Genomic DNA, 16,552 nt, shown 5'->3' on the forward strand with positions numbered 1-16,552 from the left:
AGCTGCTCCGGGGGCGTGCGTCATCTGCATGCCAAACCCCCAAATGGGCCTGAAGGCAGTGTTTTTTGCCCATCTGTTTTGGGCCTCTGTTTCTGCAACATTCACTTCTCCAACTCTCTCTGTATAGTCATCTTTTGCTTTCAGTCATGCATGATTCACTTCTAATACAAATATTCAGCAGACAGTATCTGCCCTACAGGGAGGGAGGGTAACATGTTACATGTGTAGGAGTTAGTCCTCTGGCCTTGTTTCACCCATCAGGAATTTATGAAAATACCTTATAATGTGAAGTCAAAGGCTTTCATGGCCGGCATCCATAATTTTTTGTGAGTTTTTTGGGCTATGTGGCCATGTTCTAGAAGAGTTTCTTCCTGACATTTCGCCAGCATCTGTGGCTGGCATCTTCAGAGACAGTCTCTGAAGATGCCAGTCACAGATGCTGGCGAAAGGTCAGGAAGAAACTCTTCTAGAAGATGGCCACATAGCCCGAAAAACTCACAAAAATACCTATAATGAATTAGAAATTTGGTTCATCTAGTGCAGTATTGTCCACATCAGGTAACTTGAGAAGCACTGATTGTCAGTGGTTTTCTACACTGTCCAAACAGAGATCCATTACATTATCTTATAACTTAGCCTTTCTTCAGTTTTGAGACTTCAAGAATTGAATTAGCTAACTTTTGCTTGCCATGTTTGTACTATACCACTAATGCACGCACTTTCCATAAGCACCTTGTTCTATGAAATATGAAGAACCACTAGGCTTGGCTTTCTTGGGTCATGGGGCATATTCCAGTTCTTAGCATGTTTAAAAATAATCCTTTTCACGTGTAAGACAGAAACATTCCTAAGGACAGGGAACCTACATTATGAAGGAACTCCCACTGTCTCTAAAGATTGTCAAGAAATGTGCAACAGTTTTTGGGCACAATTAATGGAAATACAAAATGATGGAATGATTGATGGGAATTATCAAATCATTCTTGAAAGGTGGATATAGATGTTACAAAAATGGATTGATAATATTAATACATAGTAATTTAACAAAAACCTCTGAATTATTTTTTTATGTTAGACAGCTGTGTGCATCTGTGTAATATTACCAAGGGCAGTCTTTGTTTCTGTTACTTATTGGAGCATCCCCCATCTAGCATTTTCTATAATTTTTATTAATTGATGTATGCAGTCATTAGGATTGAGCAAAAAGCAAAGGGCAGTTTTTGCAAACATTTTCATCAGCATGTAGGGACTAACATGGCTATATTTTTGAATTTTCATCAACAGTTGTAGGAAGCCCCCTTTCAGTGACAGTGTGGGCAGTAATAGAAAAGACAACTAATGTGCTCATCTGGTTAGAAAGCATTGTTTTAAATCTAGTTCATTGTCACCATTTCACCTTATTGGATGCAAACATTCGAAGAAGAACTGAGAATACGGAGCCAATTAGAAATGCTTCAGCAATGGATTGAGAAAACACATGACAATAAATAGTATTCAAACGAATGAACATTTGCACACAGAAAAAAAGATGTATAAGCACACATTTAGCACTATTTACATAGTGAAAAATGGAAACAGGATGATGTTCAGTTCATTCCTGATTGTATTGCCAACCCATCCATACAATTGTTAGCTGAAAATAAAAGGGTTTTGTTGTGTTGTACCTTAGGTCTGAAGAGTTAAGAATGGCATTCTCAGCCACAGATGAAGGCAAAGGCAAATCCCCTCTGAACAAATCTTACCAAGAAGATCCTGTGATAGTTTTGTTTTAGGGTCACCATATGTCAACTTGAAGGCACACAACAACAAATCTTATTTTTAATAAATTAAATTGTAGAATCTGAAAACTACCACAGCTGAGCTTCCTAAGAGATGGCAAAAATGACAGTCACGGTGATGCTTTTTTTTCAAAACGTAATGACAACTACAATAAGTCAATGACAGATGTTACTTTACACAGATCCTACTTGCTGTAGGGACAATTCTGATTGCAGTCATTGATGAAAAATGCTTAGTTCACTGATAAGCAGTACAGAAATATTCTTGCTATTGCTATTTGTCAAAGCAATAGATTATTCTGAGTTTTCTTGTCTGGCTCTTTCTGTTTCTGCTTTTCACTTCTGGCATTTTGCTTCCTCCCTGACTCACCTGAGAAATTTCATACTGCCATCTATCTTCCTAGTCAAACTTTATCCCACACTTCCTGCATTCACATTCTGTGGCATTGTTTACGTAAGGATTTCCTTTAACACAGCTGTTACTCAAAACTTTTTGTCCTTGGGACCCCCTTTACATCTACATGCAGAAGTCTCATGCCCCTCCCCCAATGTAGTATATGAATAAAAATACTTTTTTAGTCTGTGTATTTTCATTCACACACTCATGTACAGTGCGCCTGTGTTATACGTGGGCATGCCTTATGCGGCTTCCAGCATATGCTGGAAGCCGTGCCGGAAAAATCCCTGGCGCACCCTGGAAGAAGTACTTCCAATGGGGCTCAAGCATATGCATTTTTCCCTTATGTGGGGGTGGGTGGGTCTGGAACGGATCTCCGTGTAAGGGAAGGGTGCACTGTATATTCATATTTTAACATTTTATAAGGAAAACAGCACCATTCAAATTGGAACTGTTTTATTTAAGCAAATTCAATATTTAACTCAATACATGTGTAAATTTTACACATAGAAAAGTTTAAGAGGAGGAGGAGGAGGAGGAGACATCAGAGCCTCTAAGGCTCTCACCCTCTTTGAGCAACTCTTGCACCTCGTTCCCCGGGTCCTGCCTCACCTTTTGAGAACCACTGCAGTAGCTCCATCCTGATCAGACCACTAAAAGAAGACAAAGGCGGGATACAAACCGCCGCTTTGCGGCGCTTCCCCGCCGCCGCCGTTTGCTCCGCGTGGGAGCTGCAGCAGCCAAACCGCGCGGCTCCCGCGCGGAGCAAAAAAGAAGCTCCATTTCGGAGCTTCTTTTTGCGGCGCATCTATGACGTCGCGAGGCGCCGCTGGCGCATTCGCGACGTCATAGGCGCCGCGACACGTCTGGACGCTATGCGTCTAGTACGTAAAGATGGCGGTGCCCATGTGGAAGGGGCGCCGCCATCTTGTACGTATAGGATACGTACTAGGGTTAGGGGGGTGCGGAAGCACCGCCCCTTCCTAACCCTAGTACGTATCCTATACGTACTATATGGCGGTTTGTATCCCGCCAAAGAATGCTCATTTGTGTGCTAAAGGAGCTGTTTGTATGTTTTACTTTCTGTATCTGACTCCTAGCCATGCCTATGACAGCCTACTCTGCAATAGAATTCATGTCACTGGCTGGAAGCTATAGATATAAATGCTCATTTTAACAGAATTGATGCATAGTTAAGGTGAACAAAAGCAGAACTAAGGTATATTTAATTCTATCCAATTTGTATGTTAAAAGCATGAATTCCACCACATAAAATTTTTGAAAAAGTAACTATTATTTTTTTAAAAAATTGTTTAAATGAAAACAAAAAAGCTGTACATTTGAGGGACTGTTTTAACTCATCCTTTTGAAAAAGAATGCCTTGTGTAAGTAATGTTAAAGATTAGTGCATTTCTTGTATTAATTGTGTAGCCCCCATAGAGTTTAACAGATATCATTTGAAGCATGCATATATCATAACTCCCACATCAGTTCATTACCTTTAATTAAATCCTTAACATTTAAAGTAATATATGTTTACTTAGCACAGGTTTAGATGTATTTTAAAAAAACTACAGCTACATATTTTTACATTAAGGGGATGTATTTTGTACCATTAAGCTAGAAATACAAAATTCCAAGCTATGGTCAATATGTTGCAAGACATCCTCATAAAACATATTTTAACAAAAATTCTATTCAGGTGATTAACCAAAATGTGAGCAGAAGGAGCAAATTGCTCCACCTCCTTTATTGCCCTTCTTCGGAAAATGACAGCAACTACATGTACAACCCTCTGTTTGACCAGAAACCAATATTTCAAGGTTCTTGAACACATGGAGAGCCTCCACACATAGCAGAGACTCTTCTTCAGATTATCGCCCTCCACATGAAGACAGCTTCACAGAGGAATATGGTATTACCTGCTCCTTTTGATCAGATATTCCATTTTAAGTGTCCCAAAAGAACTTTATTAAGAATATCAAAAATTATTGATGTTGAAAAAGTTACATTTTTGTTGGCATCTACAATGGTCTTCTCACCCACATATTTTCAGAAAAATGTAGCAGTTGCAGAAGTATACCCTGCATTAATTATTAAAATAGTGTGAAGTTGAAGGCTTTCACGGCCGGCATCCATAGCTTTTTGTGGGTTTTTCATGCTATGTGGCCATGTTCTCTCAGAGTTTATTCTTGACATTTCGCCAGCATCTGTTGCTGGCAACTTCAGAGATTGCAGCCACAGACACTGGCGAAACATCAGGAATAAACTCTTATAGAACATGGCCACATAGCCTGAAAAACCCACAAAAACCTATTAAAACAGTGTGAAGTCGAAGGCTTTCATGGCCACCATCCATAGTTTTTTGTGGGTTTTTCGGCCACATAGCTTGAAAAACCCACAAAAAACTATTAAAATAGTGTTTTTATTTTATTATGTTTAGAGTATCTTTTAATGCTATTTTTTAAATTTTGTTTTAATGTTGTTTTTAATTTGCATTTTTAAAATTTAGTTCAATTCTGTTTTTACTTTTGTACTGACAGTTTTTTTCAGGTTTTTTGTATCAACAGGGTTTTTTTTTTAACTTTTGTATTAACAGTTTTTTCAGTATTATGATTTTACAATATTGTATGCCACCTTGGATCCCATTTTGGGAGAAAGGCAGGATATCAAAGAAATTAATAAATAGGACTCTTTATCTTCCGTGAGAAAACATAACAAGACTGAGAGTTTAACCTTTCAAAACAGCTGAATGAAATTGATAAATTGAACACAACTGTGTTCAAAAACAGATATTACAAACATTAAGTATTTACACCACATCTTAGTATGTACTGTACAGTGCGCCCTTTTTTTATGTGGGGGGATCCATTCCGGATCCCCCCGTGTAAAAAAAAATGTGTATGCTCAAGCCCCATTGAAAGTATTGGGGCTCATGCATGTGGCGGTGTGGTGGCACACACACGCCACTGGCGTGCACCCCATTAATCTGAATGGGATGCACCACCCCTTGCACTCCTGTGTGGCTTTCAGCATATGCTGAAAGCCGCATATAGTGCGTATGACATGGGCGCACTATATTGCTTTACAGCTGCACAAATTGATAGGTTTGAAAGGATTTTTTTTTAAATGTTATTTTTATCTCATCCTTCATTGAGTACATTTAGGACAGTCCTTTATCCTTTAAAGAGTGCTGTGAAGTAAGTAAGCCTGAAACATAACAATTTTACAGTCAAGAGAAAATTGGAAGCTTAAGTTTCTCTTGCCCCAATATACTTGTATATAAGTCAATCTCATGTATAAGTTGAGAGCAGGTTTTGGAGCCAAAATTATGGATTTTGATATGAACCATAAATTGAGGGTAAAGCCTAGGGACATGTGGCAAAGGATATAAAGGGTGAGGCAAAGGAAAACAATGTGAAAGAACTTACAAAATTCCACTAGGCATAGCTATGCTCATGCTAAAGGCTGGATGGATGAGAAGGGAGCTATTGGAAATGGTGGCTGTGCAATGTGTGGGGAAGGCAACCAGGCGCAGACAATACACACGTCAAAAAGGTGCAAAGGCAAAGTAAGGAGAATGGAATTATATTAGCAGTGATTACAGGCTTTAATTTTAATGTGATAGCGTTGTCAACCCAGAAAAGTTGACAAACATACACAAATGTCTTATTCAATCCCTCAAAGCCAGATTCCTCTCAGTGTGCCTTTGAGGGAAAGCACTGAAGAACCGCTGCAACTGCCATTTTCCTACCTAGGCTTTGAAAAAATCCAAAAGCTGTGCCACAGCAGACAGAACAGAGATAGTGGCCTGTTACAGACTGCCAAAATAAAGCTGCTTTGGGTCTCTTTGGAGGTATGCTATTTAAATGATGCATGGGTCCTAAGAGTCTGGAGGTTGCGCCAAAGCCACACTCCATTCCTAAGCACTGGAGTGCAGCTTTGGTGCAGCTTCCGGATTCTTAGGGTGCATGCATCATTTAAACAGCATACCTCCAAAGAGACCCGAAGCAGCTTTATTTTGGCAGTCTGTAACAGGCCAGTGTTTCTTTTAGGTTCCCCTAGGACAGACTAAGCTATTGCCTTTTGCCACTTTCTTTTTTAAAAAGAGTTAAGGTACAGTACTTACACTGACCTGTGAATAAGTTGACCCAGTTCTTGGGGTTGATTTTTTGACTAAAATTTCTAGAATTATACACAAGTATATACAGTACTTCTAGCTACTGATCTAGAATGCATTACACAGTACTTCCCCCTAAACACACTGTGAATTCAAGAATCTTCTTCCCTTTAAAATATTCTAATCTCAAACTCAATATTTTGTTTTTAAAAATGCAATGACAACTGAGACTTCATTAAAAGCAGAAAATATGATGTCTTCAATGCAGATATTTTAATTTACACTATACAGCTACTGTTTCCTTTTCCCTGTATGGTTCTATGACAGGACTTCTAACCTTCCAATTTTTGCAGCTTTAATTTCAATTTAGAAATTAAATTTAATGCTCTCTATCCATAGTTCCATTAAAAAAATACTGAAGCCTACATTATCAGACCTGTCTTAATGATTTTCCTTTTCAGTTTATAGAAGGATGTTTAAAGGCAGAGAGATGTAAACTTATTTGCAGACACATTCAATTTACAACAATACTGTTAAATTATGATATTCTTCCAGGTGGTATTAGAAATTATTTCTTCAGGTCATTAGAAAAGTTAGTAAAACATCAGATTAAAGCAGTCCTCATTCATTCAGTATTCCATCTTGTCATCATGCAGCAACACGTCTGGACTCCAGCAAGTAAATCCCCTGTAAATGCTCCACCAAATGGTTGGTAAGGAATGGAGCACCACCATATTACTGTATATCTTAAAAGTCCAAGACCAGGTGATCCAAAGAGTATAATGCACCTTTTCTCTCCATGTCCCTGCTGTCACATGTTCAGAGCTATGGCTGTTCTAAACATTCCTTTGCAGTTAAAGAAGAAAGGAAGGAAAATGTGAAACATGACATTAACATGCTCAGATCAGCTTTTAATTCTTGCACTGGTACTGTGAAAATTCCATCCATCCATACTACAGGAATATTCCAATCTCAAATCTTGTAGTAAGACTGAAGAACTGAATTGTTACAAGAAAAGCACAGTATTTCAAAATATAAACACTCAAAGGATGTTCAGTGATAGCTTAAGAATGTTGGCATGTTAAACTCTTTTCATTTTAAAATCTTCCATGGTTGGTCATATCTTACTGTAAAACATGTTTGTCCAACCCTTGTGCTTAACGATTTGACTAAGGAGCAAAACAGACAGGCCAACAAAGCTGGCTCCCAGCAGATGACATCCCCCCCCCCCAAAAGATGCCCAGAAGACAGCTTCACGCTGCCTGGCTGCCCACATGTGGGCCGGCTACTGGGTGCTCCAGCAGCACAGCGTTTACACACCACACACTGCCAGAGTGCCTTAAAACGGGCTTCCATCTGCAACGGGGGCGGAAAAGCTGGCTTTTTGCCAGTGCAAAAAGGAGCGGCTATTTATCACTTCTTTTTGGACTGGCAAAAAGGCAGATTGGGACCGCAGTGTGTGGCTGCCACAGCCCCAATCCGGCTTTCTCAGGGTCTGTTTTGCTCCTAAATTAAGAAAGAAAAGGATGAGAGATTACATTTGTGCTGAATGGAATGGCCAGATGATCTTAAATGCATGTATCAAACTTCTTAGCATTGAATCTATAGAATGCATCAAAGATTTTCAGGTGAACGTAGTAGCACTTATATTTGAAACTTTTTAGAGCACACAGGAAGAATACAATTAAGGGAAGTAAACAATACTAAATTACAAAAAGATATGGCAAAACAGCACAACTTTCAAAGATTCAAGAAATTTCAGAAATCTTGGATCGGGTGTCAGGAGCTAGCCAGGTTATAGTTCCTCCTCACTTGAGAAATGGCATATATATAATCACAGTAGAATTATCATTTTCAACATTGTGGACAAATTTATTTCCGCCGAGAATAACTTTTAAATAGCTGGAAAAACTTGTGAGTAGCACTCCACAAAACAAAACAACTTAAGACAGCTTAATTAAAAAGCAAACAAGCACAATTTCTGAGCTCAAAGTTCATTGTATTGCAAGGCTGCATTTCTATGTATGCCCCACTGAACACACTGGACTCAAGTTAAATAAGCCTGCATTTGGTCAGGCTATAAGAACACTATTTCATTAGAAAGAAAGAAAGAAAGAAAGAAAGAAAGAAAGAAAGAAAGAAAAGCATTATGAGAAATTTGTGAATTAATCTATTTAATGTGCTAAAATCAAATACATACTTTTAAAAACCAATTTAAAATGGATTTTAGAGTTTCACAGTGAATAATACACTTTGAAAATGTGTATTATTGATTAAAGTATTTATAATTATCTATGGTTTTATCTCAATTATAGGAATTGTGTACTGCTGCTTACAAGTTTACATACTGCAGTGCAATCAGACTTGAGAGTAACTGAAACTGACAGAACTGCCTGAGGTATTTATGCTGAAATGTGTTTACTGAGGCTGGAACAGATATAAGTAAAATGATTTCAATTACCAATTTAGTTTCTAAAGAAATGCAGAATATTCCATATATAATTCACATTCAGGGTGATCAGTTACCTTCTCTTGAACAGACTGAGACAACATAAAATTTAATGGGCCCTTCATGTAGGGATGCCATTCTGCTAAATTAACAGCACAATAATATAAATTATCATTTAAATTTGTATGAGATTTTCTTCTATTAATTTGGAAATACTAGAATGTATTCCCTGGTAGAATAATACATCACAACCAAAACAGCATGCCGCAGCCCCGATCTGGCCTTTGCAGGGTGAAAAAAACAGCTCCCTTTTGCAACATTTACGTTACTCCTTCAGTGGAGTGGCATGTGGTGTCACACTGCCCTGGGGCTGAAGTCGGGGCATGCGCCATGTGGACGCCATGCCCCAACTCTGCCCCCAAGCCAGCCTTTAAGGCTGGTCTGCACAGCCCCTTAGGGTTCAACTGAGCAATGCAAGCTGCATAAGATGCCAATGGTCCTGCAACAAGAATCAAAGCCCTAGGAGGTATTTTGCATTTTATAGTGAAATTGCTAGGTTTTAGAACAAAATAAAAAGAAAAGGTTTCTTTTTCTCAAGATTTAGGACAGAAAGGAATGCTCCTCCAACAGAATTTTCTCAATATTACCTAATACGGGTAGAAAATTTTGGTTTGCTTTCAAGTTGTGATCAAATTATCAGCTCTTCTTATTTAAACCGACCAGTATTAGCTGACTAAAAAGAAAACATATGTTGTCAGGCAGAAGGTGTAGCAGACTTTGGTCTTACAATCATGTTTTAAGAGTCTGTTACAATCCTGCTTAATTTAACTTTAACCTGTATTAAAGCTTCTTTATAGCTAAGAAAGGGTAGTTTCTTACAATATAATCCTAAATGTGGTCATAGAGGCATGAAGCATTAGATGTTTCCTTTTGTCCCCCATCTCAGGCTTGTTAGGGTAAAATGTCATATGCTGGAGGTGGCAGGTATTTAGACTTTTAAGCCTGGCAGCTCTTTTTAGTTTAACACCCCCCCCCCCAAAAAAAAAAACCCCACCTAACCTAGATGTATATGGGAAGAAAATCCACACCAACTCCTTGCACACACAGCTGAACATCCCAACCTAGGCTTTTCTAAGGGGAATGGAATGGCTAATGGGCTAGCCAACTGATGGCATTTAAGAGTCTCATATTGTCTGTCCCAGATAGGTTACCAATAATGGCAGCTCTTCAATCTGTGGAGCTGGACCACTGGGACATCTGTAATCCCTACTGCAATGCCAGCCCTAGGAGGATGATATATATGGTGGTTAGTGCTGGTCTGGCCCTAAACCTGTTCAGTTCATATCCAAAATATGTATGAAATTTTATTACTGAACATGCTTTTCAAAATCAAAAATGTGTAAAATGCAATTACTGTACAAGATTGACTCTTTCAGGCACTACCTTAGTTACTGCAGACATTAAAGACTTGCAGAACTGTTTAACACAGCTAACTACACTGGCCAAAATTTACACAAAGAATGTAATTTAACACAAATAACAGATCAGAAAAACATAATTTCTAGTTGAATTATGTGACAACTCTCTCTCAAATTAGGGACATTCAAAGATATTCAGCCTATTACATTACACCCAATTAGCCCCCCAAAATCCACCTGGGTCTCATTGGTAAATACAGAGTAGTGATATAACTCACTTTACTCCATATTATAATTTGAAGATGACGATCTAGTAATCTGTATCCATTTAAACAGCCAGATCATCATCATCATCATCTGGTGCATATTATTTAATTGTTACCAACAGGCAACAGTGCACCAGATACTGTGATGTACACAGGAATCAAACTTTCAAAAGAAGTAAGGTAACTGTAAATTGGGACACTCTTTGAAACTGCATTTACTAAATTTCCCTGCAATAAAAAGTACCTGAATATTATTGGCTATGTTCTACAGTTAAATGTAAACTCTTTGAGCCTTTTCAACTTAAATCTTACAGATCAGTGGTTTTCAAAGTAAAAATGCAAAACTTTTATTTGCATCCAAAAAAGATCTTTTCCACAAAACTGTTAGTTATCGGAATATATGATCTGCTATTATTAGCTTCTTTTACCAGCCTGTATTATGAAAAAATGCACCGAACACTTTTTTTTCTTTTGAAAAAGAAAGGTCCTAATTACTGTATGATGCCAACAAAGCCCTCAATACTGATTTTTCAAGTTTTATTACAAAGGGTCAAATTTTAGCTAGAGATGATCAATTTTTGGAAACTATGGCCTGTTACAGACTGCCAAAATAAAGCTGCTTCGGGTCTCTTTGGAGTTATGCTATTTAAATGATGCATGGGTCCTAAGAGTCCAGAGGTTGCGCCAAAGCCACACTCCATTCCTAAGCACTGGAGTGCAGCTTTGGTGCAGCTTCCGGATTCTTAGGATGCATGCATCATTTAAACAGCATACCTCCAAAGAGACCCGAAGCAGCTTTATTTTGGCAGTCTGTAAGAGACCTAAATTACACACCATAAAATTGTAAAATCCTAGATGCCAGGACCCAAAACAGGGCAACCAGACATCTTCTGGGATTTTTTTTTTCAAGCTTGATATATAAAAAGTTAAGAATCAAAACAGTAATTAACTGTACAGCCAATTTATTTCAGTAACAGAGCAATCCTATGCATGTATACTCTGAAGTAAGTTTCACTGAACTCAGTAAAACTTATTCTCCAGTAAGGAAGCACAGAACTGCATCCTAAGTATCTTAAATGTCTGACCTTCCAAATGGTCAGCCATTAGTTTTAAGGTGAAGTGTTCTGTTGATCAAGTGACTCAATGTTTTGGACAGTAACTGTGAACCAGATATTCACTGCAAGCAAATAATCACAAAGTATTTTAATGCTACCACTTTCTACCCAGTAACACCAAAAATATTACAAAAAAAGAATTCAAACATTTGCTTCAATTTTCACTTCATACATATTCACACTTAAAAAACCAACGGCCCTAAAGCCTTAATGTATACTCTTTAGAGCATACAAGACTTCACCTTCTAAAGCAATACAAATTCAGAAGAGCAAATATTAATTTGATTTAACCACTCATATCAGCCTCTATAGTACACTTGCTACCTGAAGAAGGTGAAAGACAAAATTTCATTTTATAACCGAATTTCATTTCAGTTTTATTTAACTGTCTACATTATTCTGTGAGTGTGTGCACATACACTATCACACACAGAAACAGTGGTATCTACATACAGTTTTACACAAATATTTACATACATATGTTATACACAAACTAATGTGATTCCATGATTTTTCTTTTTTCTTGTTTTAGTAGAAAAGCATATGCCTTTATAGCATATTTTAATTGTTGCACTGGTCTTACAAGAGTACTATAAACCTTTTGCAACAATTAGCTAAAGCACAGTTCATCCAGGATTTTGTAGATTGTATATAAAAAATACAATACCTAGAATGCTTATCAAACAAATAATGCTTTATTGGCATCTAAAAAAACATTAAAACGTATGTTAATTTTCATTGTTTTGACCCACTGCATTACGAGGAACAAACCACGGACACTTATTTTTGAAAAACAGAGACTATAATGCAGAAATTTCAAGAACACACCATTTCTGTATTATTTATGCTCCCTCTTTTCTTTTTTTCTTTTTGTCATTGGCCAAACTGCAGGAACATTCAGAATCACATCTCTGCCTATGCTTTAAAATTTTGCAGCAGCCTAAAAATCTGGACACGATACACCAGCACCTTTCTTCAAGTATAACAATTTCTATGGCCAGTCTAATAGCAAGATCTAAAAATTTCCATTTCTTCCATAGGAAGTCTTTGTTTGACAAGCTGTTTTTTATCCTTGTGAAGTAAAAGCAAGTGGGGCAAGTTTGTCAGAAAAATTTAAAAAGAAAAGAAAAGAAAGGTTACCTACCATGTTCAAATTAAGAACAATATTCTATACAAGTCAGTCGTACATCTATTTAAGTGAAAGATGAACATGAACATCAGATTAACTTAATTCTGGCAGACAAAAAGTAAACTACTACGGTCCAGTCAGCCATTCATCTATTACAGAGAGAGATGACAACTTTACAAAAGGTATCTTTTTACCTACTGAGTGATGATTATGTCCCCTCAGTTTCTGTGCTTTCTACCACTGGTTCACTTTTTAATTCAGCTTCTGTGTCACTCTTCTCTTTTTTTGTGTCACCTGAAGGTGTCAGCTTTTCATACAGTTCCGATTCATCCTGTACTTCCACAGCAGGTGGCTGACTTTCTGTCTCTGTATTTTCACCATTAATTTGGGGCACACTGTCAGCTTTTTCTTGAGAAGTGCCACCTTCAAAATATTCAAATGCCCTTGGGTGTGGAGGGGGTATCCAGTTGTTCTGTATTCTTTCTCTCCCAAATCGGTTTCCATTAATTTCTCTACCAAAATTAAAATCTCTGTCATCCCTGTCCCTCTGCCTTTCCCATGGTCTACGGCGGTCATCAAAGTCTCTGTGAGTATCTTGTTCAAGTCCCCTGTTCCAGCTAGGACCACTTCGAGTTTCAAATCTGTAATTTGTTTGTCGAAACCTCTCTCTATCTTCCTGGAAGCCTTTAAGACCACCATATATAGGAAAAGCATGGCGCTCTCTCTCATCATAATCTCCTCTTTGTCCCCAGTGCTTATCTGAATTGAAAGCAAAATGATCTCTTCTGTTGAGGTTATCCATACCTGGTCTTCCAAAGTTCTCTCTTAAATCTATGTGTGGCCTGGTAAAATGTTCTCTTCCATCTACCGGAGGTCTTCCTAGAGCCTCTCTTGGATCTAATGGTGGCCTACCAATAGAATCCCTAATATCTCCTGATGATGGCCGATTAAGATTCTCTCTATTTTCCACTGGAGGAAAGCGGTAGTCTCTATCTCCCTCTTGGTGAATGCTATCATCTCCAAGTGGTAATCTTTTATCTGGATTAGAAATGTTGTCTATACTTTGCCTACCAGAACTTCCAAACGGCCTCTCTGTTTGAGTAAAAAGGTCTCCTGAAAGGAAAGGAGCTCTTAGTGGAGGAAGGGATGGGTCAAGGATAGTTGGAGGAGGAATACTACGCTGTATTGGTATTCCAGGCTGTAGTAATGGAAATCTTGGACCAGGTGGCTGTGGCATTAGTCCAGAGCGGATATCTACTAGAGGCATTCCAGGCAACCTTTGACTAGTAAGAGTTAAATGGGGTACAGTCTGAATTCCAGTGGGTGGCTGTAGCCCCAAAAGTCCAGATCCACTGGTAATATTTGGTGGTGGTAATCCTAGCAGTCCAGAACTACTTGAGACAATTGGTGGTGGTAATCCCAGAAGGCCAGAGTTGCTTGATACAATTGGTGGTTGAAGTGCTGTCAAAAGCCCAGAGGTACTTGACACTATGGGTGGCTGGACTCCTGACAAAAGCCCAGAGTTACTTGACACTATTGGTGGCTGAAGTCCCATTAGAAGGCTGGAGCTGCTTGAGACACTCATGGGCTGGAGTCCTGTCAGCAGCCCAGAGCTGCTTGAGACACTTGTAGGCTGAACACCAGTCAGGAGCCCAGAACTGTTTGAAGGACCAGATGGCGGCACTCTTGTCAAAAGTCCAGAGCTGCTTGAGACACTGGGTGGCTGCACAAGCCCAGAACTACTTGAGACACTAGGTGGCTGCATTCCTCCTACAAGCCCAGAACTTGTTGAGGCGCTAGGTGGCTCAGCTGCTGCAATGAGTCCAGAACTGCTTGAAACATCATCTTGAACTGAAATGCAAACACAAACATTTTAAATGAGCAAGGAAAGTGTACATACTATTAAATAATCAGTTTTCCTTTCATGTTGTGCTTGGAATTTTAACACAAACTTTACCATTATGACCAACAGTACAATTAAGCTAAATTGCAATCAACATATATAAACTGGATTCTCATCAAAATCCGTAATAACATGTTTAGACCAAGTAGATTAGACCATGGAATGAGTAAAGGTTTAGAAAAAGAAATTACAAACTTTAGAAATGGTTTAGCTAGCTAGAGTGACGTACTGAAGTAAAACCAAGTGAAAGAAAACCAAGCTCTAGAACTGCCTTTTTCAGCCTACCATGTTTTGGGTTTATTAAGATATTTGAATCATTTAAAAAAAAATTGCAAGTACAGTAGGCCCTTAGTATCCACAGGGGTTTGATTTGGTTCTAGGATCCCCATAGAAACCAAAATCCATAGATGCATGAATCCCATTACAGTGCGCCTGCGCTATACCTGGGCACACTATACGCACTTATATAAAATGGCAAAATCAAGGTTTGGTCTTTGGATGTTCAAGAAATATTTTAAAACCATGGATAGCTGAAACCCTGGATGCAGAATCCATGGCTATGGAGGGCTGACTGTACAGTTTGACAAAATTAACATGAACATACTAAGAAAGGCCTGTGACACTATAACAAAAAATGACAACATGAGGCCTTATCAGAACACTCCAAACTATAGGAAAGAATGCTAATTTTGTTCCATTTGAAACAGCAAGGAGCTTCAGACATGCTGAATCCACCTACTCTCACTCATCTAGCAGAAAAAAAGAGTTGTAGAGCTGTACTGATTGAAATGAGAATTTCAATCAATGAATAACATCTTTTAAAAGCTTCTGGTACACAGTGTTTAGTCTTCTACCTCTCTCCGATTCTGAATTTGCAGGCAGTTAACATATGTACAACATTCAATCATTTCAGTCTACCTACAGATACATCATGTATATCTGGTGAAGTTGACTTTTGGGCGTTTAAGACCAAGAAAGCTTTTATTTTCTGCTAGTGGAGTGGGGTAGCTTCTAATACATATCCTTTCAGATTAGTCATAAAAGACTAGGATAGTATCACTGTGGTTTGTAAAAATGTCTTGAGTGAAATTTAATACTGCAATCATAAACATGTTTAGTTAGAAGTAAGTTCCATTTGGACCTACTGTCAAGTAAGTGCAGAGAAGCTTAGTAAATTATTATACTACGTACCGGCTCTGTTTTCACTAGATGAGATCTGAACATCTGCAAGGTGAGATCCTTTCTCATCCATTTCGGAGCTATTACTTGAAAGAGGAGTAAAAACACTTCCAGCAGATAATGTTGTGGTGGTAAGACTACTTGAAACAGTACCCGCTGGTAGAACAAGGCTGTTAAAATCTTTCATTGACTCTTGAGCAATTGGTAGTGAAGGCTGTACAAGAGCTGTAAAAATGAGCAATGTATAATTAACAATCAATTAGGGACTGCTTACATCACAATCCTATGCAACGTACTCAGATGTGAATCCTAGACCTACATAAGTGAATTCATAGTAATGGCTGGTCAAAACATATATCTCTTTCTTATTTAATGATTAAATATCTATGAATCACATTTCTGCCCAAAAGGGCTCCAACAACCTTAAGTCAAAACAAACTGAAAACAGAGAAATCATCTGATATAAAGAGCCAAGTGAATTTCTGCAGCAAATGAGTAAAAAATCATTATAAACAATGGCCAGAATCCTGTTGGGGACTTATACATGCATAAAGACCAGAGATATGGCACTATACAGTGAATCTTATCCCAATCCCCATGTACTGTGAAGTAGCTGTTGCATTCAATGCAAGTATCTTCTCTCGATCAAGAAGCAGCTGATTGATGTTCCCACCCCATCCTGTGAATGATCTCTGGTGTGACAGGCAGAAGCAGGACCCCACTGCAATTCCCATTTTCCCAGGGCCGGGGGTAGGACTGTCAGCTAACTGCTTCCTGATCAATAGGGGAACAGACTCC

At 38.4% G+C, this 16,552-nt stretch overlaps 1 protein-coding gene across 3 annotated transcripts in view; it reads right to left on the reverse strand.

Annotated features, from left to right (window-relative positions):
- The window catches only part of SCAF8 (SR-related CTD associated factor 8), a 111,276-nt gene that overhangs the window by 39,786 nt on the left and 54,938 nt on the right, over nt 1-16,552 (reverse strand). For 2 of the 3 annotated variants that reach the window (XM_089530155.1, XM_089530153.1), the window contains exons 19-20: nt 15,767-15,979; nt 11,906-14,523 (exon numbers count right to left, since the gene is read on the reverse strand). In XM_089530155.1, coding sequence (XP_089386281.1) covers nt 12,881-14,523; nt 15,767-15,979 — 1,856 coding nt within the window. In that variant the 3' untranslated portion in view covers nt 11,906-12,880. Of the gene's footprint in view, nt 1-11,905; nt 14,524-15,766; nt 15,980-16,552 lie in introns of those variants that run through there. The other variant, XM_089530154.1, reaches the window with a different exon arrangement.

The sequence above is a fragment of the Sceloporus occidentalis genome, unplaced genomic scaffold, assembly GCF_023333645.1.
Source record: "Sceloporus occidentalis isolate IW3139 unplaced genomic scaffold, rSceOcc1.0.p SCAF_6, whole genome shotgun sequence".
Lineage (NCBI taxonomy): Eukaryota > Metazoa > Chordata > Lepidosauria > Squamata > Phrynosomatidae > Sceloporus > Sceloporus occidentalis.